At 44.6% G+C, this 26,047-nt stretch overlaps 1 protein-coding gene across 2 annotated transcripts in view; it reads left to right on the top strand.

The window, feature by feature from the left end:
- LOC121272353 (fragile X mental retardation syndrome-related protein 1-like) overlaps positions 1-26,047 on the top strand; it is a 78,278-nt gene that overhangs the window by 37,506 nt on the left and 14,725 nt on the right. For both annotated transcript variants that reach the window (XM_041178993.1, XM_041178992.1), the window contains exons 3-9: positions 7,324-7,417; positions 9,342-9,413; positions 11,276-11,424; positions 13,755-13,848; positions 16,433-16,549; positions 18,210-18,380; positions 25,891-25,969. In XM_041178993.1, coding sequence (XP_041034927.1) covers positions 7,324-7,417; positions 9,342-9,413; positions 11,276-11,424; positions 13,755-13,848; positions 16,433-16,549; positions 18,210-18,380; positions 25,891-25,969 — 776 coding nt within the window. The remainder of the gene's footprint in view (positions 1-7,323; positions 7,418-9,341; positions 9,414-11,275; positions 11,425-13,754; positions 13,849-16,432; positions 16,550-18,209; positions 18,381-25,890; positions 25,970-26,047) is intronic.

Here is a 26,047-nt window from a genome sequence, read left to right as displayed (position 1 = left end):
TTGGAAGGGGTCCTTTTCAAATGGATTAATAATCACCAACCCTGGTCCCTGCACCTATCACCATCCTCATCTAAGTTATTCAGTGGAATACTCTATCTTTTTATTCTTTCACAGGACATGGGCATTGCTGGCTAGGCTAGCATTTTTATTGTCCATCCCTAATTGCCCTTGCGAAGGTGGTGAGTTGCCTTCTTGAACCTCTGCAGTCCATGCGGTGTAGGTACACCCAGAGTGCTATTAGGGAGGGAGTTCTAAAATTTTGACCCAGTGACAGTGAAGGAATGGCATACGAGAGAGCTGCATGTAAAGAGTGTTTTGATAATGCTGTTCAGAAAACAGGTGTTTACTTGGGGATATCAGTATTTCACCAACTCCAGAAAGTTTCTACAGAACTCCAGGAGTCCGTGGACTGCAGTTTGAGAACCAGTGCTTCAGAAATTGCAGCAGCTTGCTTTTATATAGCACCTTTACTATTGTAAATCCCCCAGGTGCCTCACCAGTTGTGTTTTCAAACAAAATATGACACCCAGCCACTTGGGGAAATACTAGGCCAAGTGACCAAAAGCTCGAACAGAAGTGCAGGCTTTGAGGAGTGCTGTAAAGATAAGAGTTAGAGAGGTAGAGGTATTTAGGGAGGGAATTCCAGGGCTTATGGCCCAGCAGCTGAAGGCATGGCTGCTAATAGCGGAGCAATTAAAATTGGGGATGTGCAAGAGGCCAGAATTACAAGAGATCAGAGATCAGAGGGTTGCGGAGCTGGAGGAGGTTATATTGACCTCTCCTTGCAAGGCCATTGCAAGGTTCAGAATATTTAAATTGAGGCATTGTCAGACCTGGAGCCAGTGTAGGTCAGTGAACACAAGGGTGATGGATGAGCAGAACTTGAACCATCAGCCCATTCATGTCATGCACCCTTGAACCTTGAGAAATGACTGTCTTGCTCTGGCTGCTCACCCTAAGCTCTAGGAGGCTCATAGTCTGCAAGCTACTTTTTCCCCTTTTTCTACTTTGTGGGCATGAACTGAAGATCATGTCCAAAAACACACACTAAATCACTGCACATGTGCTGAGACTGCAAGCAGGCATTCGTAGTGTTATTCGATAGTTATTGAGCTGGTAGAAGCATGGACCAATTTTTCCTTTTTAAAAACTCCATTGAAATCCAGCATGAGTTTCTAAACCCTGAATGCAATGCAGGTATCCCATGTCTCCGCAGTTGTTCTTTTGTTAAAGAATATAGATTATATTGTGTTCCTAATGTGTAACAGCATCCCCAGTTTTTGTACTGCCAAGTTTTGCTTGCCTCTGCAGTTACCTTTTGGGACTTGTGTGGCTCAGTGTAATTATTCGTCCATAACTGGCATTATTATTTCAGCAGCTGCATCAAAACAAATGTGATGTTTGAGAGCTCGCTTTGATGAGCTTGCAGCCTTCTCATACTGACTGCTCAATAAACACTCGTTCTAGCGGGACAGGCAATACTTGACCAGTCACAAACAATGGGTACTTGTGGGCAGGGCATAGGACTGACAGACTCCTGTGCATGAGGTGTCTACACATCAAAAGCTCCTTGTGATCCAAGTAAAACCTTTTGAGGTCCATTTGAAGGTCTGTGATGAGCTGGTTGGTGTAGGACTCAGTTATTGTGGTTATTGCTCCAGATGTGCCTCTGTGCAATTATACAATTTACCAAGAACCCTGGAATAATTATTGTAGTCATTCCTATTTTGATTTATTTCACCTGTCTTCCTTTATCTGTTTCCCTGATTCTTGCTTTCTTTTGTGACTGGGATTGTAATTAATATTTGGGGTAGTGCCAAGATGGAACACTGGCCTGGCCTCTGAAATATCGAGGGCTATTGCCCCCTCTTCGCTCCTACCCCCACCCCGTCAGTCTGGTTTGAATCACATAGCTGCCTCCCTGACAGAGGCCCCTTTGGTGCAGGGAAACTGCAAAGTTGCTCACATATTGCTGTCCAGCACATAAGCCTAATCCAACTAAGTATTTGATTGAAATAATCCCAAATTAAATTTAATCCAGGCCTATTTCGGGGTGGAAATATTCAGATACTCTGCATGCTTTTCACAAAGTGCATTCAACATAAACATGACCGTGCGCAGTAAAGATGTGTTTCATTGTGTTGAAATTCTTAAAAGCCATAGCAACAAACTGGAGACCTATGGAAAAGTCAGTTATCCTTGCTTTCACTGGCTGGGAGATGTGCAATGCACCAACTCCGCTGCTGTTGGCTGACTCCTTGCTTGATCTAGGGGTGTGTGTGACAGTAACTCCACTCATCTAATAGTCAGAACTTTGGGGTGGGGAAAGTATTTTAGAAACCCTGTACAGGATCAAAAGCAAGCTAATGTTTTTGTCTTTTCTGTAGAATAGAGAATGCTGAGGGTGACCTTAAAGATTATGAAGGAGTTTGTTGGAGCTGATGTACAGATGATGTTTCACTCATGGATGAGATTGAAACTAGGGGCTAAATATAAGATCAAAAAACAAAAAAAAAAAGCTGAAAAAACTCAGCTGGTCTGACAGCATCTGTGGAGAGAAAGACAGAATTAACACTTCAAGTCTGTATGCCTCTAAATAAGAGTCATACGGACTCGAAACTTTAACTCTGTCTTTTTCTCCACAGATGCTGTCAGACCTGAGTTTTTCCAGCTTTTTTTGTTTTTGTTTCAGATTTCCAGCACCTGCAGTATTTTGCCTTTAGCCAAATATAAGGCAGTCACTAATAACCCAATAGGGAACTCAGGAGAAACTTCTTTACCCGAGAAGTGGTGAGAGTGTGGAACTTGCTACCACGGAGTGGTTGAGGTGAATAGTGTAGATATATTTAAGGGGAAGCTGGATAAACACGAGGCAGAAAGGAATAGAAGGATGTAATAGGGTGATATGAAGAGGGTGGGCAGAGGTTCATGTGGACTAGTTGGGCTGATGGCCTGTTTCTGTGTTGTACATTCTGTGTAGTCCCAGATGTTGAAGTTAAACAGTACGGTAGATCTCATCGAGCCCACTGGGACACTCCAGATTTCGACACTTGGTTATTATCGACTATTATGCACTTTAAATTGAATGAAAGTTACTGGCAAGGCAGTGCTCTTTAACCTGCAGCAAGGAGGATGAAAAGAATATACCTTTTTGTGCTGTTGGTGTCCTTAATGTAGCTATATCTGATGTTCTGCTTGGCTAGTTTTCCTGAAATTATTTTTCTCTGACAAATGTAGACAGACGGATGGCATAAAAAAAAGCCTTTTAGTGATGCGGAGGAGTTTAGTTATTTTTAAGAAGTTGAAGGACAGTTGGTGACATGGCCAAATCACACCTGTTGTCCCATCAAATTAGCTGCTAGCGTAGCTCGGTGTGTGGAGCTGGGACTCTCCGTTCCCTGGATAATCATGTGATCTGAGTTTAACCCGCACTTCCTTTTTACACTCCTTTCTCCCATGGGTCCTGGAGGAGGCTCCATTGTAATTCTCCAGTGGCCCTCAATCCTTGGTGCAATGAATCACTTTGTTAGTATCTGCCTCCCTTTTCCCTGTTAAATGCGATCAACAATATTGACTTTTAAAGCATTGGTATTGTTTGGCAGCCATCAAAGGTTTTGTCCAATACTCATGTATATGTGGGACCCACTGCCAATGACTCAAACTCTTGGCGGGTCAAGTTACTGAGGACAGCTGGACCTTGACTTCAATGAAAGTCCTTTTAGGATAAAGCCAATAGGTGGATGCGCAGTGAAGGCCACATGATGTGAGTATGAAAGAATTGGTAATTCATCTCCTTTAAAGAGGAGAGGGTGTACTATGGAATTATCCCAAAATACTGGGTTCTATTGCCCAGCTGCCAGTGTCTCTGTTCTCCCAGGCGCAGTTTGAGATTGGTCGTTTTGTATCAAAGCTTCATTATGTTGGATATAGGGTGTCTGGCGCACAAGCTGCTTTTCTGTTCAATTTGGATCCTGTTGCCAGGTTTGGAATGTTCTTTTTACAATCAGTGAGTTGTCTATTCCAGTATCGCTCACAAACCAATCTTGGTGTCTTTTAGTGGTGTGTTCGAGAATTTCTTGGCATGTATGAATGGTAGATTTGAATTATTGTCAGTCATCTTGGACATTGTTTGTTGGTGCGACTGTCTGTTCCTGTGGTTTCTGACTGATTTGCTCTTGAGATTCCTCGAGCTTTAGTATTTGACAAGCTGGAGACCACGAGCCTTCTCTGTACCTGTCACGGCTCTAAGTCCCTTTCTCACCAAGTGCCAATAACAAGCAAATGAGCTGGTGGTCATGGAATGTGTGTATTTGCTTTTGGTCCCTGGTCCTAACTATCATAGTCTATTAAGTCCCAGTGCTTTGATCTTGGACGTTGCCTGGATGTCCTGAAGCTTTTTTTGGTGGGAAAGGGTGTTAGTGAACACAAGATGGTGTTTGGCACAAGGTAGGGAAGTGTGCATTGTTGGGAAAGCACGGGAAGTCCAATCCCAACTCTGTGCAGAACTGTTTCCCCACCCTAGCATTGAAATCACTGCAGGGTGTGATCTCAGATTGTGATAGTACAGCTGTGAGAGCTGCATCACGGTTGGAATAAAAAGTTTCTTTCACTCTGTCTTCAGGGTGATAGGGGCATGCACAGGGATTGCCAATGATGTTGATATGGGGGTTGGCAGGTGCTTTTACATACAGTATTCACTCTAACTGCTTTACGAGGCAACTCACTGGAACGCAGTTCCCCCTTTAAACAACCAAGTGAGCAAGCAACCCTTTCTTACAGTATCCACTTTGGTTAACCAGCCACATGTGATGTGTTCTCTTTATTTATCCCTCCAGTGCAAACCCTTGATACCTTGATGATGAAAGAAATATTCCTTTTGAAGTACTTCCACTGCCTTTTGTCCTGGGCTCAGAGTCACAAAGGTTTTATAGCAGCACAGGGTAGTTGCTATGACAGTGGTCAGACTGCAGCAGCTACACGTACCTTTTATCAGTCTAATTGTGAAAATGGTTGGTGGCTTTTCAAAACCTCACCTGTGAGGAGAAAGTGTACCTAGTGGCAGGAGGGTCGGTAACCAGACGGACACAGATTGAAGAGAATTGGCAAAAGAACCAGAGGGGGAGATGAGGTTTGTTTTACACAGCCAGTTGAGATCTGGAAGGTGCTGCCTGAAAGAGTGGTGGAAGCAGATTCGATAGGAATTTTCAAAAGGGGAACTGGAATTTTGGGAAGAACTGAATCAAAGGAGGAGATATTGGGAGAGGTAATCCAAAATTTAGTCAAATCCTTGAATGAGGGTAGAGGAGAAAATTGCAGAGCTATGAGGAAAGACTGGGGGCTAATTGAAGAACTGGTTCACAGCCAGCACAGCTAGGATGGGCCAAATGGCCTCCTAGGCTGTATGATTCTAGACTCTCATGTGCTTTCCCTCACACTGGTTACTCCTGCCTACTCTCCTCGATTATAAGGATTTGACTATCGTGAACAGGTAGCATTGCAGACCCAGAGGGCCATGAATTTGCTGTCGGATTAAAGCCAGTGTGCACGGACTCTTGATCTGAGATGTGATTGTTTTCCCCTCTGTACTGTATGCTCGGTGCCAGTTCCAAAGGTCAGGCTACTGTGCTTCATGTCTGTTTAGCACTTGTGCTCCTGGCTGACATGAACACCCAAATTGCCTGGGTGTAAGAACTGGAATAGGAATCCTGATTGATGAGCACTGACCAACTGGACAGTCTTCCTGACCTTGTTGTTTTAAAAGGTTGTGAAGTATTTACTTGCCTTTTCCCATTCTAGCTGCTCTTGAGGCATTTTGTCTTGAGTTGGCATTGTCTAGGGAAAGGATTTAGTGGTGTTCAATGACCATTGAACACCCTGCAGTATTCTGAAGGTCATTTCTGCCGGCAGAGTTGTTTCCATGATGGCAGATTTTACCCAAAAAGCTCCAATTTTTCATAAGGTCAAGTCAGGAATGTCTTACAAAGGGGAAAGACCTTTACTAATCTGTTTGAATTGTTTGAATACTTCAGGTTAATCACGGACGAGTGTACCCAGGCGGATATTGTCTGCCTGGACTTTTGGAAAGCTTTTGTTAAGATACTCTGGATTCTCGACCAGATTGAATATTGTAGAATTAGTGGTAATCCTCTCTGGTGGACTAAGAACCAGCTGAAAGCCGGGAGACAAAGTTAGAAGTTCTGGTTCTGCTTGGAGACTGGTTAACAGTGGTGTAACCCAGGGATCAGTGTTAAGACGGTTGCTATTTACCATTTTCATGAAAGGCCTAAAGTAGGTGGCGTGGGAATGACCCACAAGTTGATGAACAATCCCAAATAGCGTGTGAAGTTTGGAATTGTGGAGGGTGCTTGACCACAGCAGGCAGATCTTGCTGTGTTTGGCAAATGATGTTTAATTTTAAATATTATGTATGTGGGCAGATTTAATGCTAAACCATACAGGGAAAAGTACCATCTTGTCCTTGAACAAGACCACGGTGGAGCCTTCAGTTACAATTCAATTTTGATGGTCTGGCAGTGCAGGGTATTGGGGATTTAGAAAGGTCACAGAGTCGAGTCCTAAGGTTAATTCTCAGCTGAAAACGCCATAAGTTACCCATATAGACTCAAAAGAACTGTGTATACTGCAGAGAAGAGTAGGCGTGGGTGATTTGATTGAGGTCTATATAGTGAAAGAGGACTTGATCGTTGTCATGTAGAGGCAGAACTAGGTTAGAGGTAGGAGCTCAAAACTCAGGTCTTTAAGAAATGCCATCATATTAATAACACTTCCTTTATTAGAGGAACCCACATTGCTTTAGTCTGTAGTTAAAGGCAAAATACTGCGAATGCTGGAAATCTGAAACAAAAACAAAATGCTGGAAAAACTCAGCAGGTCTGACAGCATCTGTGGGGAGAAAGACAAAGAGTTAACGTTTCGAGTCTGTATAACTCTTCAGAGCTCTGAAGAAGAGTCATGCAGACTCTCAACGTTAACTCTGTCTTTCTCTCCACAGATGCTGCCAGACCTGCTGAGTTTATCCAGCATTTTTGTTTTTGCTTTAGCTTGTGTACGACTGCAGCCTTGTATCTCGAGTTGACACGTCTTGGGAAGTGGCTTAAAAAGCTGTTCCATTGCAAACGATTCTCATGGCGTTCAAGTAGGACCACCATGGTTTAAGCAGACCCTGACGGGGCATAAGTGATGAACAATGTTGCGTTCTCCATCTCCTTGAGGGAAGGGGAAAGGAATGTTTTGCTTCCAGACCATGTTCCAAACTCCTGAACTACAATCATCCTGATCTTTTGACTCACTCTTTATCCGCAGCTGGCAACCTGAGCGACAGCTTCCCTTCAATGATGTGCGCTTGCCGCCTCCTGCAGATTTCAACAAAGAGATCAGTGAAGGGGATGAAGTTGAGGTAAGACACTTGTAGCTATTTTTTAATTGCTACTACTCAGCGATTATGTTGTCTTTGGTAGATCTTCTGATCACCCCCTTGGCCAGTCCCTGCTCCAGCCCTCCCCCACTCCAAAAGCAGAACACCTTGCTTGTGGTGACTGCAATGATCTTGCTGGACTTCGAAAGGGACTTTGATTCTCTGTAGTAATTAAGGTTCTGTTAGCTCACGGCTGATCTGTATCTTAACTCCATCTACCCACCTTAGATTTGTAAGCCATTATACTCTTACCCAACAAAAAATCTATCAATCCCTGTTTGAATTTTATAGTTGACTCTCTGCATTTAGTGGGAAGAGTTTTCCAGATTTCCACTCCCCTTTGTGTGAAGAAGTTCTTCCAGACATCACCCCCTGAATGGCCGGGCTCCAATTTAAAAGTTCTTCCCCCATCCTCCTTTTCTGGACTCTTCCCCACCAGAGGAAACTGTTTCTCTTTATTTAATCTAATGAATCCTTCAATCACATTAAATATCTCCATTAGATCACCCCTTAATCTTCACTTGAGGGAATACAACCTAGCCTGAGTAACCTGTGCTCATAATTTAACCACTTTAGCCCTGGTATCATTCTAGTGATATCGTTCTGGTGAATCTGCACTTCAACCCCTCCAAGGCCAGTATCTCCTTCTGGAGTGCAATGCTCAGAACTGAACACAGCTACTCCAGATGCTGCCTGACCTGAGCTTTTATACCGCCGTAACATTTCCACCCCTTGTTAATCCAGTTCCTTGGAGATAAAGGCCAGTATCCCATTAGGTTTTGTACCTGTTCATTAGCTTTGTTACTTCTGTAGATAGGATGTTGGAATCTCCATTTTGCTGGTAATGTCCCCTGTTAGTGACAGAGCCATAAACACAGGCATCATCCTGACTGGGGAACACTAGCATGCTCTATTGCAAGGGGATTGGAGTACAGGAATAAAGAAGTCCTGCTACAATTGTATAGGGTTTTGATGAGACCACATCTGGTGTACTGTGTACAGTTTTGGTCTCCCCATTTAAGAAAGGATATCCTCACTTTGGAGGCAGTTCAGTGAAGATTCCTGGGAAGAGGGGAAATGTTCTATGATGGGCAGAATAAATTGGGCCTATATTCTCCTGGAGTTTGGAAGAATGAAAGGTGATCTCATTGAAACCTGCAAGATTCTGAAGGGGTTTGACAGAGTGGATGCTGAGAGATTGTTTCTGCTGGTCGGGGAATCTAAAATACTTCTCAGGATAAGGGGTCGATCGTTTAGGACCGAGATGAGGAGAAATTACTTCACTCAAAGCGTTGTGAATCTTTGGAATTCTCTACCCCAGAGGGTTGTAGGTGCTCCATCGTTGAAGGCGTTTAAAGCTGGGATAGACAGACTTTTGATCTCTCAGGGAATCAAGGGATATGAGAAGCGGGCAGGAAAGTGGAGTTGTGAAACACAAGATCAGCCACGATCACATTGAATGGTGGAGCGGACTCGATGGGCTATGTAGTCTTCTACTACTCTTGTTTCTTGTGTTTTTGTATGATGCTACAGTGTAATACTGGCTACTTTTACATTCATTTACTGCTGCCCTGGTGGCACTGCTTCCTGACATGCACACGAGGTGTGACAGATGCTGTTCCCTTGGCCTCATCCCACACACACTACCTGTGCATAGCAAAATTTTGCATGTCAACCTTGAGGGCTTGGTGCAAATTTACAGGTGATAACCAAAATCAAAGGTATCGTTGGTGAATCTTTCAGAGCTGGCACAAGTGTGATGGACCAAACGGTCTCCTGTTTTATTCTAAGCTTTAATTTCTTATGTGAGGACACGTCCAATTTTAAAAATGAGACTGGGCTAAATGGATGTTCATTGAAGCAAAATTGTACAAAATCACTGTCTGTGATCACTGTAATGTTCCAGGTATACTCCAGAGCCAACGAACATGAACCCTGTGGATGGTGGATGGCAAGGGTCCGGATGATGAAGGGAGATGTAAGTATTTGTTGTAGCTGCTTTTGTGATTAAGAGCCAGACTAAAGGGAACAATAAGGAGCTTGTAGACAAAAAAAAATCCATTAGCTACTGACATGATGTTTTTGTAAAAACAGAAGTTAGGCATATAAATGCTAAATTCCAGCAGATTACCAAAATCAAACAAATGTAGGACCCTTATTTATATCAATTCTTCAGTGTTTCAAATAATTCTGGTGTGCTTTGTGGCCACTTGCGGCGATGCCTGATCCAATGTGGCTGATGACTCTCATCCAAATGAGCATCCACTTCCTGCCCATCATATCGGAGGCTTCAGCGTTTGTATAGAGTCTAAGGTGAAATTTATTTGGTCACCACCTTTTTTATTTCTTTTATGTCTTTTTTTATTTCTACTCTATCCATTCTAAATATTTTATCATCAAGAATGTTTAGTTCCAAATTCTGTCCTTGTCTAATCCATTTCTCTGTTGGTGCTATTAAATGATCCCCCACCCCCTGCAAAGGAGTTGGTACCTTTAACTGGTTCATTTTATTTGCCACCGCCGCACCGAGAGCAATCAAGGCAATTCTGTTTTGGCTAAATTCAACAGAAAGGTACCGACGTAACCCTATTTCTTACTGGTTCAGGCCCTCAGAGGTACTTAAACAATTAAATCTATGCATTTCAGTCCTTGTAATATAGGAATGGAGTATTTTGGTTTGTAATTTTTATTCCACGTTGTCCTTCCTTTAATGTCCCATTCACCATTCCCTATTACCTGTTGAATTTGTCTGTTTTTGTTACATATATGATTGTTACGTTTGCACGTTTTTAATCTGATTATTTTATATAAATGTTTTTAATGCAAGCCACACTGCAACCCAGCCTTTGGGCTGCGAACAGGTTTCTTGAATATGATATCGTTCTTAAAAAACCATTAAGAGTGTACTTCATACAGGCCAGTTCTCTCTAGAACTGACCCCAGTGTTTTCAGAAATCTGAACTCCCGTTCCAAGTCATTCCCAAATGCTGAATCGTCGGGCCATTCTTGTCATTCTGATGCCGGACTACCCTCTGTCCTGCGTGACATGGACATTTGGAGTGAATAATCCTACCTGCCTATTCTGTGCTCTTCTCCCTCAGGAATGTGAGATGCGTTTAAGGGGAGGCTAGATAAGTACATGTGGGAGAATGGAATAGGTTGCAAAGATTGGACTTGGATGAAGTAGGGCGGGAATTGGATCGTGTGGCGTAAAAACACCTGTGTAAACCAGTTCGTTTCTGCGCTGAACCTTCTATGCAAGTCCTAGTATTCCCAAGTAATTGCAATTACGAAGCTTGGGATGGATGGCAAATCCTCTGTGTGCAAAGTAATGTCTTTAAGGGGTTTCCAAAACCATAACCTCTTGGTTTTGTCTGTTCTATTCCGGAAAGCCAGTCAGTGAAGGACGGATACCGCCAACCTTTGCTTAGTCTTACATTTATTTACAAGGTGAAACATTACAGGCATATACCTCCTAACCCAATCACACCATGGTGTCAGTTAAGTGCCTCTTTATATCCGCTCAAGTGAAACTTCAATTGAAGCCTTCTACTTGTGTATCATTTGTGTTTGATTATATACAATTAACATGGTCATTATGTATAATACAGACTAAATGGGAGGGGAGAGAATGTATGTATCCAAAACCTTGAATTTGTGTAGTGCTTTTAATGTAGAGAAGCCATCATCTCCAGGCTGCATTGTGTTTTGCTATCTGGCATGGGCAGTTTGGAGGATTGCTTAAACACTGGGTGTTCAGAGTAGGGATAATGTGAGATAACCTTACGTCCTAGATTGTAAAGTGAGTCTGAGTAAGGATTGCTGTTTTTATTGTTTCAGTTTTACGTGATAGAATATGCTGCCTGCGATGCCACGTACAATGAAATTGTCACTATGGAGAGGCTTCGTCCTGTCAATCCCAACAAGACAGCCACCAAGGCCATGTTCCACAAACACGCCATCCCAGTGCCAGAGGACCTCAAAGAAGCGTGAGTCTTGTTTGAAGTCTTTGCTCCCAAGCCAGACAATCCTAATTGTTTACCGCTTTCGAAATATCCATCAGGTTCCAATAATTTCTGCAAGACACCAGAATAATATGTGATATTCAGATGCCAAAAACAAGTGACATCTGACTGCACAGAACAATGGGTCTGAAGCTTGCATTGTATGATTTTAATCTATGGAACCAGAACGTTACCAAACAGTGCTATGTCAGTGGGGTGGGATAGGATTGTTATCATTTTTATGTATGTAGTCTTTAGCTTAGCAGGGTAATTGTGTTTTGGGTTGGGGACCTATGTGGTGATGTTTGCCTTTGGATTGGGCGAGTGGTAGGCAATATGCATTGTTCCTGAACTCCATAACCCTTAATCTCCTTAGCCAACAAAAATCCATCAATCTCAGGTTTGAAATTTTTTATTGACTCCCAGCCGCAATGATTTTTTGGACGAGTATGTTCCCATCTCCTTTTCATGCATCACCCCTGAACGGCCTGGCTCTAATTTTAAGGTTATGCCCCTTTGTCCTGGGCTCTCCCCACTCTTAAGTGCATCGATTTGCCTCGCCCCTTAATCTTCCATGCTTGAGGAAATACCAGCCTAGTCAGTGCAATCTGTCCCCAGCTTAACCCTTTTAGTCCCAGTATCATTCTGGTGAATCTGCACTGCACCCCCTCCTTCCTGGGTTGTGGTGCCCAGAACTGAATGCAGTTACCCCCAATGGGGTCTGACCAATGCTCTATACAACCGAAGCATCACTTCCTCCCCTTTGTATTTCAGTCTGCCCCCACATTGAGACAAAGGCTGACATTCCATTAGCCTTTGGATTTATTTTTGAACATGTCCACTGGCTTTCAGTGGTTTGTGTGTTTGGACACCTAAATTCCTTTTGCCTCTCCACAGCTCCTGATGTCTCGCCAATATGTTTCTCTCAGATCCAAAGTGTATGACCTCTCATTTCTCCATCCGGCACACTTGTGTTCTACTCGCTTAACCGGTGTTCTGTGCTACATTTTGAATTACAAACATTACGGGTGTGGTGATGTATGGGAATTATTTGTCGGGAAATGTATCATTTGCTTGCCCTCTGGGCCGTTGTGTCACATTCCCTGATGCCATGGTGCAGTTTTCAGCCTCATGCTCCTCCCACCGGCCTGTGATATGAGGTAGGCACGGCTCAGTTGGTAACGTTCTCCCCTCTGAGTTAGAAGGTTGTGTGTTCAATCCCTGCTGCATAAGACATAGGAGCAGAAATTAGGCCATTTGGCCCATCGAGTCTGCTCCGCCATTCAATCAGGGCTGATAAGTTTCTCAACCCCATTCTCCTGCCTTCTCCCCGTAACCTTTGATCCCCTATCTATCTCGGTTTTAAATACACTCAATGACCTGGCCTCCACAGCCTTCTGTGGCAATGAATTCCATAGATTCACCACTCTCTGGCTAAAGAAGTTTCTCCTCATCTCTGTTCTAAAAGTTCTTCCCTTTACTCTGAGGCTGTGCCCTCAGGTCCTAGCCTCTCCTACTAATGGAAACATCTTCCCCACGTCCACTCTATCCAGCCCTCTCAATATTCTGTAAGTTTCAATCAGATCTCCCCTCATCCTTCTAAACTCCATCGAGTATAAACCCAGAGTCCTCAAACGTTCCTCATACGTTAAGCCTTTCATTCCTGCGATCGTTCTCGTGAACCTCCTCTGGATCCTCTCCAGGGCCAGCACATCCTTCCTGAGATACGGGGCCCAGAATTGCTCACAATATTCTAAATATGGTCTGACCAGGGCCTTTATAAAGCCTCAGCAGCACATCCCTACTTTTATATTCTAGTCCTCAAAATAAATGCCAACATTGCATTTGCCTCCAGAGTCTTGTGCATAAAATGTAGGCTCTTGCTGTAGTGCAGTACTGAGGAAGTGGTTTTTTTTTTTTTTGGGTGAGATGAGAGCACTGTCTACCCCTCTTGCTGGACTGTTAAAGATCCCATGGCCACTGTTTAAAAGGAGAGTAGGGGAGTTCTCCCAGTGTCCTGGCCAATAGTATCCCTGAAGCAACAGGACAAAAATAGATGATCTGTTCATTATCACGTTGCTGTTTGTGGGACCTTGCTGCGTGCAAATTGACTGCTGTGTTTCTTACACTACAGCAGTGACCACACTTCAAAAATCACTTCATTGGCTAGAAGGGGCTTTTGGATGTCCTGAGGTTGTGAAAGATGCTGTAGGGATAGGAGTCTTTTCCTGTACATTAAGCTTATTCTTTCTTTGCTCTCTTTTCCTCACCCACCCCCCCCAAAAACCAATAAATAATATGCTTCCTTTCTGCAGCTGTGCAAACGAAAACGCTCACAAGGACTTCAAAAAAGCTGTTGGAGCGCACTCCATCGTGTACAACAGCAGCAGCGGCGAGCTGGTCCTCCTGGTAAGAATAGCACTCATTACATCGTGCACACTGCTTGGCCAGCTTCTTCAGCACCTGCCTTGCTTTGAGAATTTTGAATCCTTCCTCGGCCCTGGTACTCGCTCTGGATGATGGTTTCTTTGTCCAGTCCACGTTACGCTGGGTGCTGTTTAAACGAGGGGTCCCTTGTGCTTTTTGCATCATCTTTAGAGTTGATCCACTGAGCAGCAGAGGCCAGACTGGGCCTTAATTCGATCCCTCCCTCCATGCTGAATTAATTCCAGGGACCCTGTTTTAGGGGAAATTAGCCAAGGTCCACCTCCTGTGCTGCAACACTACTTGTGGTTAGGCATACGCTGAGAACAGGGAAAGGCTCAGCTGTGGTGCCCCTCACAGTTGAATAGCTTGCCATGTTGCAGGTCACAGCTGAATGAGTAACTTTGGTGAAGTTATTCTTCCAAACCCCCTGCCAGCGTGACTTGGAACTATAGCGCTGTTCCTTTGCTGTCGCTGGGTCAAAATCCTGGAACTCCCTAACAGCAGTATAGGTGCACCTACACCACAGGGACTAAGAAGGCAGCTCACCACCTTCTCGAGGGCAATGGGTGACGAGCCACAAAAATGCTGGCCTGGTGAAGTGCTTGAGGGCAACCAGTACCCTTCATACTGTTTCAATAAATGAAAATCAATCCCTTCAGGAGTGGATGGAAGAGATTATTGAAAATAACATCACAGGTGGAAAAGTGCAGGCTAAATTCCATTTTTACCAAGTGCAAACCTCTTCTGCAACTGAGGATTTGGAATGAAGAAAGGCATTTACTTTACTAAATGATGTATCCCTCATTCTTGTCAATATTATGTTAAGGTGGAGGGTATTGATTAAGTATCTTGAACACATCAAGGAGGACTCCTGGAAAACTGGGTTGTTAGGTAAAAGGCAGGCCTATGTAACGCTGCATTCTGTAAATAAAGTAACTATCAAGAGGATTTAAGGCTAGTTTCATACCTCACCATTTGGCTTGGAATCTGTTTATCATTTTTTTGAGGGTCTTACCCATCCATTCACCAAAGACTTGTTAACTGTTGGCTTAGTGTTGTGATTTGTAATGGTGCCTGTTCTGGGCCTTGTATTCGTTCATGCAATATGGGCACAGCTGGTAAAACCAGCACTTGTTACCTATCCCTAACTGCCCTTAATTGAGCAGCTTGCTAATCTATTTCAGAGGGCAGTTAACCTACATTGTTGTGGGTCTGGAGTTGCATGTAGGCCAGAGCAGGTAAGGGCAGCCGATTCCCTTCCCTAAAGGGCGTTAGTGAACCAGATGGGTTTTCACAACAACCATTACAGAGGCTAACTTTTTATTGCAGATGTATTCATTAATTAAATTTAAATTTGAATTTGTGAGCTGCCTTGATGGGATTTGAACCCCATGTGCCTTTTTATAGGTACAAATGTGGAAGATACTGTAGCATGGCCTATCTTCAAGTGTCTGAATGTTTACAACGTTAAAGTTTCAGCGTTGGCTATACTGTTGGTTTGGGTATGGGGAGGTTTGGTGGTGCGTGCAAGAAGGACTTACAGTAATTCCTTGCGTAACATTGTAGTTGCATTCCTAAAAAGTGCAAGTTTAAGGGAAGCAACTTGAAGTGAGATCAGGTTTTCCCATTACATCCAATGTAGCCAGGTTCTGTAGGACCTTTTCTGTCAAAAAAGCATTAAAACATCATTACTCTGAAATTTGAAATATTGTACATTCTTAAACTCCTGTAGTTGTAAACAAAATAACTTTTCAAGTAAAATAAATTTTAAAATATAAAAGCAATATGTTAACTCTCTACTTATCACCCCCTGATCCACTTTGACCTTGCCGGAGGGAGGGAGTGAGTGAGGCTGTAAGGTGGAGGATGGGGGTGGGGAGCGGCGAACTAGAGAGGCTGCTTAAAAATGGTGACAATCGGGTCAGTGCTGCGTTGGCCCCAGTGTGAAACAACACTAAAGTGGAAATCCAGCGCTAAGTGCATGTACTGGCCTCATATCCGTGATGTTAAAGCAGGGTGATACTGGCTGAGGCAACTTAAAATGGGGACTAAATGTATTTGATTAAAGATGCTAAACAGACCACCCACCTCCTAATGTTGTGTTATAAAGCAGCAGTGTCCTTGTTATAGATGTCCTGCCGCTCCTCTTAACCAGAGTAGGTTGTACAAAATGGGGATCAGAGATAAAAATGCTTTAAATACTCAATGGGTCAGGCAGGATCTGTGGAGAGAGAAAAATAGTTAATGTTTCAGCTTGAGGATCTTTCACCAGAAGTGGGTGTGGAATTTAACAAGTTTTAAACAAGTGCAGACGGTGGGGAAAAAAAAAGTAGTGGATATGGAGGAAAGAACAAAGGGGTATGTCTGTGCTGGGTCAAGGCTGGGGGAACTTAAATGACAAAAGGTGTGATGGAAGCTGAGCTTTGAGCCACTCAGGTTCTTAAACCTCAAGCTTCATACCCTCAAATAGAGGGAAACGGATGTGCAAGAACAGTGTGCGTGTGTTTGATTTTTTTTTAAATTGCAAAGGGTTTGAGAGTAATAAAAGTTCTTATATCTGTTACAGTCCATTAATGAGTCAACCGTGAAACGTGCGGGCTTGCTGAGTGACATGCATTTCCGCAGTATTCGCACCAAACTGATGCTGATGTCCAGAAACGAGGAGGCTACGAAACACCTCGAGGTGAGCAAGGCTGGCTGCAGGGGTTTGAGGTTACAAACATTAGCCTGAGTGGTTATGGTACCCGGATATTGTGTCCGTCCTTGCAAAGTATACCACTGAAATTAAACATGGGCAAGTGCAAAAAAAAAAAACTATTGTTGGGAAAGTACAAAAACAACTTGCATTTACGTGATGCATTTGACATATCCTCAATGTTTTATCCTGGCCTTACCAGACAACGCTCAACACCAAACTGTATAAGGGGATATTGGGACACGTGACCAAAAATGTGTTTGAAGTGGTAGGTTTTAAGAAGTGACTTAGAGAAGTGGAGAGGTTTAGGGATGGAATTCCAGAGCTTAGGACCCAGCCACCTGAAGGTATGGCCATTAATGGTGAAGCGATTAAAATGGGGGATGCACAAAAGGACAGAATTGGGGGAGCGGAGATGTTGTAGGGTTGGAAAAGGTTAGAGGTAGAATGGCGTAATGCCATGGAAGGAGTGAGAATTTGAAGATCCAGGCACTGTAGGTCAGCAAGGGTTGGTAATGGGTGAACAGGACTTGGTGTGTTAGGATACAGCAACAGGGTTTCGGGTGAGCCCAAGTCTTAACTAATGTACTTCAGGGAAGGAAAATGGTGTGTGACCTCCATCCCCCACTACATTGTTACTCTTGACATTGAATACTAGCTTTGCCAGTGTCACCCGCACCCCAAGAACAAATATTTATTTTAAAATCCCTGTAAGTTGAAGCAACAATTTAGTGCTGAGTCCCTGCCTAATTGAAGAGAATCTGAACCGTTCACGTTGGATCCTCACAGCTATCACATAGAAAGCTTCACCCCAACAGTCAGGATTGGATTCCCCCCTTGGTTCTAAAGGTGAAAAGTACCAACTTGTTGCTCCATTTATAGGCAGTCTGCAGAATTTGTGTTCCCATCATCCCCTTGACAGACTGCGAGGTGAGACATAAGTGTTTTAGGTCAAGGTGAACTGTGTATAATAAACAGTGCAGCAATCCATGGTAAAGGATCCATCAATGCCTTTTTCAGGAATGAATGACACCCTATCAGCCAGTGAGTCTTGAGTTCAGACTTATTGTAGCTAAATGTAGTGTGAGGGTGATGACCCGAGTTTATCTTAATGTTGGTTCTGTCAAAATGTACCTTAGAGGTGCAGTTGGGGGAAAAGCCCAGACAAGTCTGAATCCCTGCTCCCATTAATTCCTGAGCGCCTAAAGCCACTGGTACTAAAAGCTCCCAATGTTCTGATTAAGGCTTTATCCTCCAATCAGACAAACATACTGATATTAAAAAAAAAGGCCCTTTTCCTGATTTACCAGGCTCAAAATTCAAGCAGGGCGTACTCATGCGTGCACACAGGTCTCAAGTTGCCTGGGCTCAGTGTTTGTTTGCCAGGATTTGAGGGCTGTTTATGGGGCTCTGGAATGTAGTTTGGGCAAGCATGGGATCACCCACATATTTAGAGACGCAACTTGTGGGCAGAGGAAGCAGTGGAAGGAGAAAGACCAAAGATATATCGAAGTTGAGGCTGATGCGTTTCAGTTTGCTGTCTTTGAGTTCTGAATTCAAACAGCGTGGTGTAGCACAGGAGCAATCAGTTGATTGAAGTGTTTTTTCCTCTCCCTCTCTTTCACCCTGCCTCTGATGAACCCCACAGACCACCAAGCAGCTGGCGGCTGCGTTTCAAGAGGAGTTCAGTGTCCGTGAGGATTTGATGGGTCTTGCAATTGGAACACATGGCGCCAACATTCAGCAGGCCAGAAAGGTTCCTGGGGTGACAGCAATTGAACTGGACGAGGTCACATGCACATTCCGGATATATGGAGAGGTGAGGGACAAGAAGGCTGTATTCATTATAAAGTGGCTACTGTCACAGGGTATTCGCTTTACTAGGTTAATCGGAGGAAAGTCAGCCACAATTCATGATTTTTCTGGCTATGGTTTTTCTTAAAACAAACATTACAACACACTTTACATAGAGATTCTCACGTTGTTATTAGAAGTATAGATTGTTTATGGAATCATACAATGATTACGTACAGAAGGAGGCCATTCAGCCCACCAGGCCTGTGCCAGCTCTTTAGTAAAGCTGTCCAGTTAATCCACCTCCTCCCCTTTTCCCCATAACCCTGTAAATATTTCCCCTTCAAATATTTATCCAATTCTCTTCTGGAAGTTGATGCACAATCAGATTCCATTATCCTTTCAGGCAGCGCATTCCATGCTATAACTCGTGTTTATATTTTTAAAAAAGTTTCTTGTCTGCTCTAATCTTTTTTTAACCAATCGCTTTAAATCTGCCACTGGTGCAAGTTATCCTTACCCTATCAATACCCTTCCTGATTTTGAACACCTCTATTCAATCTCCTTTTAACCTTCCTTGCTTTAAGGGGAAGCCCCCAGCTTCTCCAATCTGCCTACATCACTGAAGTTCCTCATTCCTGGAACCATTCTAGTAATTCTCTTCTGCCCCTTCTCAAAGGCCATGACTTCTTTCTGAAGCCTGATGCTCTAAACTGAATGCAGTGCTCCAGCTGAGGCCTAACCAGTGTTTTATAAACTGCTTTGAGTGGTGAATAATCCATTGACATCTTCCATGGTGTTCCGCCTCACTCTCTCTTCGAACAGCTGGTTTTACACCTGTCTTACTAGTGTAAAAACAAATTTCCAGTAATTTCCCAAACACGCTTTCTTTTCCGTGGTTTGAATAAATCTAGAATAAAAATCTAGCCTCCAGTAACCATGACCATGAAGCTACCAGATTGTTGTAAAGACCCATCTGGTTCGCTAATATCCTCTAGAGAAAGAAATATGCTGTCCTTACCTCATCTGGTCCACATGTGACTCCAGACCCACAGCAATGTGGTTGACTCTTAACTGCCCTCTGAAATCCCTCTGAAATGGCCTAGCAAACTACTAAGTGGTATCAAACCGCTACAACAAAGTATAATAAAAATCCAACAGACCACTGAACGTCGGAAACAAAAACAAAAACAGAATTACCTGGAAAAACTAAGCAGGTCTGGCAGCATCGGCGGAGAAGAAAAGAGTTGACGTTTCGAGTCCTCATGACCCTTTGACAGAACTTGACAAATTTACAAGAAAGAGTTGAAATATAAGCTGGGTTAAGGTGTGTGTGTGGGGGGCGGAGAGAAAAGTGGAGTAGGGGTGTGGTTGTAGGGACAAACAAGCAGTGATAGAAGCAAAAACAGAATTACCTGGAAAAACTAAGCAGGTCTGGCAGCATCGGCGGAGAAGAAAAGAGTTGACGTTTCGAGTCCTCATGACCCTTTGACAGAACTTGACAAATTTACAAGAAAGAGTTGAAATATAAGCTGGTTTAAGGTGTGTGTGTGGGGGGCGGAGAGAGAAGTGGAGTAGGGGTGTGGTTGTAGGGACAAACAAGCAGTGATAGAAGCAAAAACAGAATTACCTGGAAAAACTCAGCAGGTCTGGCAGCATCGGCGGAGAAGAAAAGAGTTGACGTTTCGAGTCCTCATGACCCTTCAACAGAACTTGAGTTCAAGTCCAAGAAAGAGTTGAAATATAAGCTGGTTTAAGGTGTGTATGTGGGGGGCGGAGAGAGAGAGAGAAGTGGAGGGGGTTGGTGTGGTTGTAGGGACAAACAAACAGTGATAGAAGCAGATCATCAAAAGATGTCAACAACAATAAAACAAAAGAACACATAGGTGTTAAAGTTAAAGTTGGTGATATTATCTAAACGAATGTGCTAATTAAGAATGGATGGTAGGGCACTCAAGGTATAGCTCTAGTGGGGGTGGGGAGAGCATAAAAGATGTAAAAAAATAAATAAATATTTTTTTTTCTTTTTCTCTTTTTATAATGGAAATAGGTGGGAAAAGGAAAATCTATATAATTTATTGAAAAAAAAAGAAAAGGCAGGGGGAAACAGAAAGGGGATGGGGGAGGGAGCTCATGACCTAAAGTTGTTGAATTCAATATTCAGTCCGGATGGCTGTAAAGTGCCTAGTCGGAAGATGAGGTGTTGTTCCTCCAGTTTGCGTTGGGCTTCACTGGAACAATGCAGCAAGCCAAGGACAGACATGTGGGCAAGAGAGCAGGGTGGAGTGTTAAAATGGCAAGCGACAGGGAGGTTTGGGTCATTCTTGCGGACAGACCGCAGGTGTTCTGCAAAGCGGTCGCCCAGTTTAGGTTTGGTCTCTCCAATGTAGAGGAGACCACATTGGGAGCAACGAATGCAGTAGTCTAAGTTGGGGGAAATGCTGCTTCACTTGAAAGGAGTGTTTGGGTCCTTGGATGGTGAGGAGAGAGGAAGTGAAGGGGCAGGTATTACATCTTTTGCGTGGGCATGGGGTTGTGCCATAGGAGGGGGTTGAGGAGTAGGGGGTGATGGAGGAGTGGACCAGGGTGTCCCGGAGGGAGCAATTCCTACGGAATGCCGATGGGGGGGTGAAGGGAAGATGTGTTTGGTGGTGGCATCATGCTGGAGTTGGCGGAAATGGCGGAGGATGATCCTTTGAATGCGGAGGCTGGTGGGGTGATAAGTGAGGACAAGGGGGACCCTATCATGTTTCTGGGAGGGAGGAGAAGGCGTGAGGGCGGATGCGTGGGAGATGGGCCGGACACGGTTGAGGGCCCTGTCAACGACCGTGGGTGGAAAACCTCGGTTAAGGAAGAAGGAGGACATGTCAGAGGAACTGTTTTTGAAGGTAGCATCATCGGAACAGATGCGACGGAGGCAAAGGAACTGAGAGAATGGGATGGAGTCCTTACAGGAAGCGGGGTGTGAGGAGCTGTAGTCGAGATAGCTGTGGGAGTCGGTGGGTTTGTAATGGATATTGGTGGACAGTCTATCACCAGAAATTGAGACAGAGGGGTCAAGGAAGGGAAGGGAAGTGTCAGAGATGGACCACGTGAAAATGATGGAGGGGTGGAGATTGGAAGCAAAATTAATAAATTTTTCCAAGTCCCGACGAGAGCATGAAGCGGCACCGAAGTAATCATCGATGTGCCGGGGAAAGAGTTGTGGAAGGGGGCCGGAGTAGGACTGGAACAAGGAATGTTCCACATACCCCATAAAGAGACAGGCATAGCTGGGGCCCATGCGGGTACCCATAGCCACACCTTTTATTTGGAGGAAGTGAGAGGAGTTGAAGGAGAAATTGTTCAGTGTAAGAACAAGTTCAGCCAGACGGAGGAGAGTAGTGGTGGATGGGGATTGTTCGGGCCTCTGTTCGAGGAAGAAGCTAAGGGCTCTCAGACCATCCTGGTGGGGGATGGAGGTGTAGAGGGATTGGACGTCCATGGTGAAGAGGAAGCGGTTGGGGCCAGGGAACCGGAAATTGTTGATGTGACGTAAGGTGTCAGAGGAATCACGGATGTAGGTGGGAAGGGACTGAACAAGGGGAGAGAGAAGGGAGTCAAGATAACGAGAAATGAGTTCTGTGGGGCAGGAGCAAGCTGAGACGATCGGTCTACCGGGGCAGTTCTGTTTGTGGATTTTGGGTAGGAGATAGAAGCGGGCCGTCCGAGGTTGGGCGACTATCAGGTTGGAAGCTGTGGGAGGGAGATCCCCAGAGGAGATGAGGTCAGTGACAGTCCTGGAAACAATGGCTTGATGTTCACTGGTGGGGTCATGGTCCAGGGAGAGGTAGGAGGAAGTGTCTGCGAGTTGACGCTCAGCCTCCGTGAGGTAGAGGTCAGTGCGCCAGACAACAACAGCACCAGATCATCAAAAGATGTCAACAATAGTACAAAAGAACACATAGGTGTTATAGTTGGTGATATTATCTAAACGAATGTGCTAATTAAGAATGGATGATAGGGCACTCAAGGTATAGCTCTAGTGGGGGTGGGGAGAGCATAAAAGATTTTTTTTAAATTTTTTTAAAAAAATTTTTATTTTTTTTCAAAAATAATGGGAATAGGTGGGAAAAGGAAAAACTTTATAATTTATTGGAGAAAAAAAAAAGGAAGGGGGAAACAGAAAGGGGGTGGGGATGGGGGAGGGAGCTCACGACCTAAAGTTGTTGAATTCAATATTCAGTCCGGAAGGCTGTAAAGTGCCTAGTCGGAAGTTAAGGTGTTGTTCCTCCAGTTTGCGTTGGGCTTCACTGGAACAATGCAGCAAGCCAAGGACAGACATGTGGGCAAGAGAGCAGGGTGGAGTGTTAAAATGGCAAGCAACAGGGAGGTTTGGGTCATTCTTGCGGACAGACCGCAGGTGTTCTGCAAAGCGGTCGCCCAGTTTAGGTTTGGTCTCTCCAATGTAGAGGAGACCACATTGGGAGCAACGAATGCAGTAGACTAAGTTGGGGGAAATGCAAGTGAAATGCTGCTTCATTTGAAAGGAGTGTTTGGGTCCTTGGACGGTGAGGAGAGAGGAAGTGAAGGGGCAGGTGTTGCATCTCTTGGTGGGCATGGGGTGGTGCCATAGGAGGGGGTTGAGGAGTAGGGGGTGATGGAGGAGTGGACCAGGGTGTCCCGGAGGGAGCGATCCCTACAGAATGCCGATAGGGGGGGTGAAGGGAAGATGTGTTTGGTGGTGGCATCATGCTGGAGTTGGCGGAAATGGCGGAGGATGATCCTTTGAATGCGGAGGCTGGTGGGGTGATAAGTGAGGACAAGGGGGACCCTATCATGTTTCTGGGAGGGAGGAGAAGGCGTGAGGGCGGATGCGCGGGAGATGGGCCGGACACGGTTGAGGGCCCTGTCAACGACCGTGGGTGGAAAACCTCGGTTCAGGAAGGAGGACATGTCAGAGGAACTGTTTTTGAAGGTAGCATCATCGGAACAGATGCGACGGAGGCGAAGGAACTGAGAGAATGGGATGGAGTCCTTACAGGAAGCGGGGTGTGAGGAGCTGCAGTCGAGATAGCTGTGGGAGTCGGTGGGTTTGTAATGGATATTGGTGGACAGTCTATCACCAGAGATTGAGACAGAGAGGTCAAGGAAGGGAAGGGAAATGTCAGAGATGGACCACGTGAAAATGATGGAGGGGTGGAGATTGGACGCAAAATTAATAAATTTTTCCAAGTCCCGACGAGAGCATGAAGCGGCACCGAAGTAATCATCAATGTACCGGAGAAAGAGTTGTGGAAGGGGGCCGGAGTAGGACTGGAACAAGGAATGTTCCACATACCCCATAAAGAGACGGGCATAGCTGGGGCCCATGTGGGTACCCATAGCCACACCTTTTATTTGGAGGAAGTGAGAGGAGTTGAAGGAGAAATTGTTCAGTGTGAGAACAAGTTCAGCCAGACGGAGGAGAGTAGTGGTGGATGGGGAATGTTTGGGCCTCTGTTCGAGGAAGAAGCTTAGGGCCCTCAGACCATCCTGGTGGGGGATGGGAAAAAAAAAATTTTTTTTAATTTTTTAAAAATCTTTTATGCTCTCCCCACCCCCACTAGAGCTATACCTTGAGTGCCCTACTATCCATTCTTAATTAGCACATTCGTTTAGATAACATCACCAACTTTAACTCTAACACCTATGTGTTCTTTTGTACTATTGTTGTTGACATCTTTTGATGATCTGCTTCTATCACTGCTTGTTTGTCCCTACAACCACACCCCTACTCCATTTCTCTCTCTCTCTCCGCCTCCCACACACCTTAAACCAGCTTATATTTCAACTCTTTCTTGTAAATTTGTCAAGTTCTGTCGAAGGGTCATGAGGACTCGAAACGTCAACTCTTTTCTTCTCCGCCGATGCTGCCAGACCTGCTGAGCTTTTCCAGGTAATTCTGTTTTTGTTTTTGTTTTGGATTTCCAGCATCCGCAGTTTTTTTCTTTTTATCACTGAATGTCGGACTCTGACACAGCAAAGGCACACCCAGCTGCAGAGTCCTCCTTGGCAACATCTAGGAACTTGTGCCAAAATTGGGGTGACGTATCCCACAAACTAATCAAGCAACATAGTCCTACTCTCAGAATCATACCTTACAGCAAATGTCCCAGACTCCTCATGAAGTCTCATGTATCAGGTCAAACATGGGTAAAGAAACCTCCTGCCCTCTCTCAGCTGATACACCAATACTTCTCCACTTGAACGACACTTGGAGGAAGTGGCCGGAAGCTTCAATATTCATCACCGAGTGGCTCAGTAACACCATTAAAATGAGGACATAGCTCCCAGACTGGGCTTACAGAAGGTGGCGAGGGAACCAACACGAGGGAAAAATCCACTAGGCCTTGTCCTAATTGGTTTACCTGTTGCAACAATATCTGTCCATGGCTGTATTGGTAGGAGTGACCACCATGCAGTCCTTGTGGAGATAAAGTCCTCTATTCACACTGAGGACACCTTCCATTGAATTAGGTGGCACTATCGCTGTGCTGAATGCAATAGACAATGGCAGATTTAGATGAGAAAATATGGGAGGAGGCTGAAGTGGAACATAAATACCATCATGGACTGGTTGGGCTGAATGGCCTGTTGTGCCGTTTTGTCTATGTAATCCGATGTGAGGTTCAGAACCAATCTAATGGCTTGAAACTGAGCATCCAGTTAGCACAAATCTGAAACCTCATGAGCTGGTATCTCCCTCACTGCCACCATTATCAAGCCCGTTGACCAACCCATGTTGAATGATTAGTGTAGGAGAGCATGATTGAGCAGCACCAGGCATACCTAAAAATGAGATGCCAACCTGGTGAAGCTGCAACTCAGGACTACATGCACGCTAAAGAGCGAAGCAGCATTCTTTAGACAGAGCTAAATGATCTCACAACCAGTGAATCAGATTCAAAGCTCTGCAGTCCTGCCACATCCTGTTATGAATGGTAGTGGGCAATTAAGCTAAGGGTAGGAAGCAGCTGAATGAACATCCCCATCCTTGATGATGGTGAAGCCAAGCACATGAATGCAACAGAACAGAATGAAGCGTCTGCAGCCATTTTCAGCCAGAAGTGCGAGTGGATGATCCATCTCTGCTCCCTTTATGAAGTCCCCACTTTCGGAGCAGCCAGTCTTCAGCAGATTCAAATCATTCTGCTTGTGACATCAATTGCCTGAGCGCACTGGATATGGCAAAGGTGATGGGTCCCTACAACATCCTGGTTAAGTGCTTGAAAACCTATGATCCAGAACTAGTCATGCCTCCTGCCAAGCTGTTCCAGTTCAGCTACAACACTGGCATCTACCCAGCAACATGGAAAAATGCCACGATGTGTCCTCCCCACAATAAGCAGAACAAATTCAATCTGGCCAGTAAGTGCTCCGTCGTCTAACTCTCAATCATTAATAAATTGATGGAAGGCCTGGTTGATACAGCTGGGAGCATGTCAGCTTATAGTGTTGCAGTGAAATTAATTTATTTAATAATGAGACTGTGTCTCTTTTTTTTCCCTCCCCAGACACCAGAAGCTGTAAAACAGGCTCGAGGTTACCTGGAATTCTCCGAGAACTCAGTTCAAGTGCCGCGCAGCCTAGTTGGTGAGTGTTGTCCTGGTCCTTGGTCACTGGTTCCATCACAATTAACAACATCTTTTAAAGCAGCCAACTTATGACTCC

Source organism: Carcharodon carcharias, chromosome 33, assembly GCF_017639515.1.
Source record: "Carcharodon carcharias isolate sCarCar2 chromosome 33, sCarCar2.pri, whole genome shotgun sequence".
Lineage (NCBI taxonomy): Eukaryota > Metazoa > Chordata > Chondrichthyes > Lamniformes > Lamnidae > Carcharodon > Carcharodon carcharias.
The sequence above is the reverse complement of the archived record's forward strand: the minus strand, read 5'-3'. Positions and strand labels throughout refer to the sequence as shown.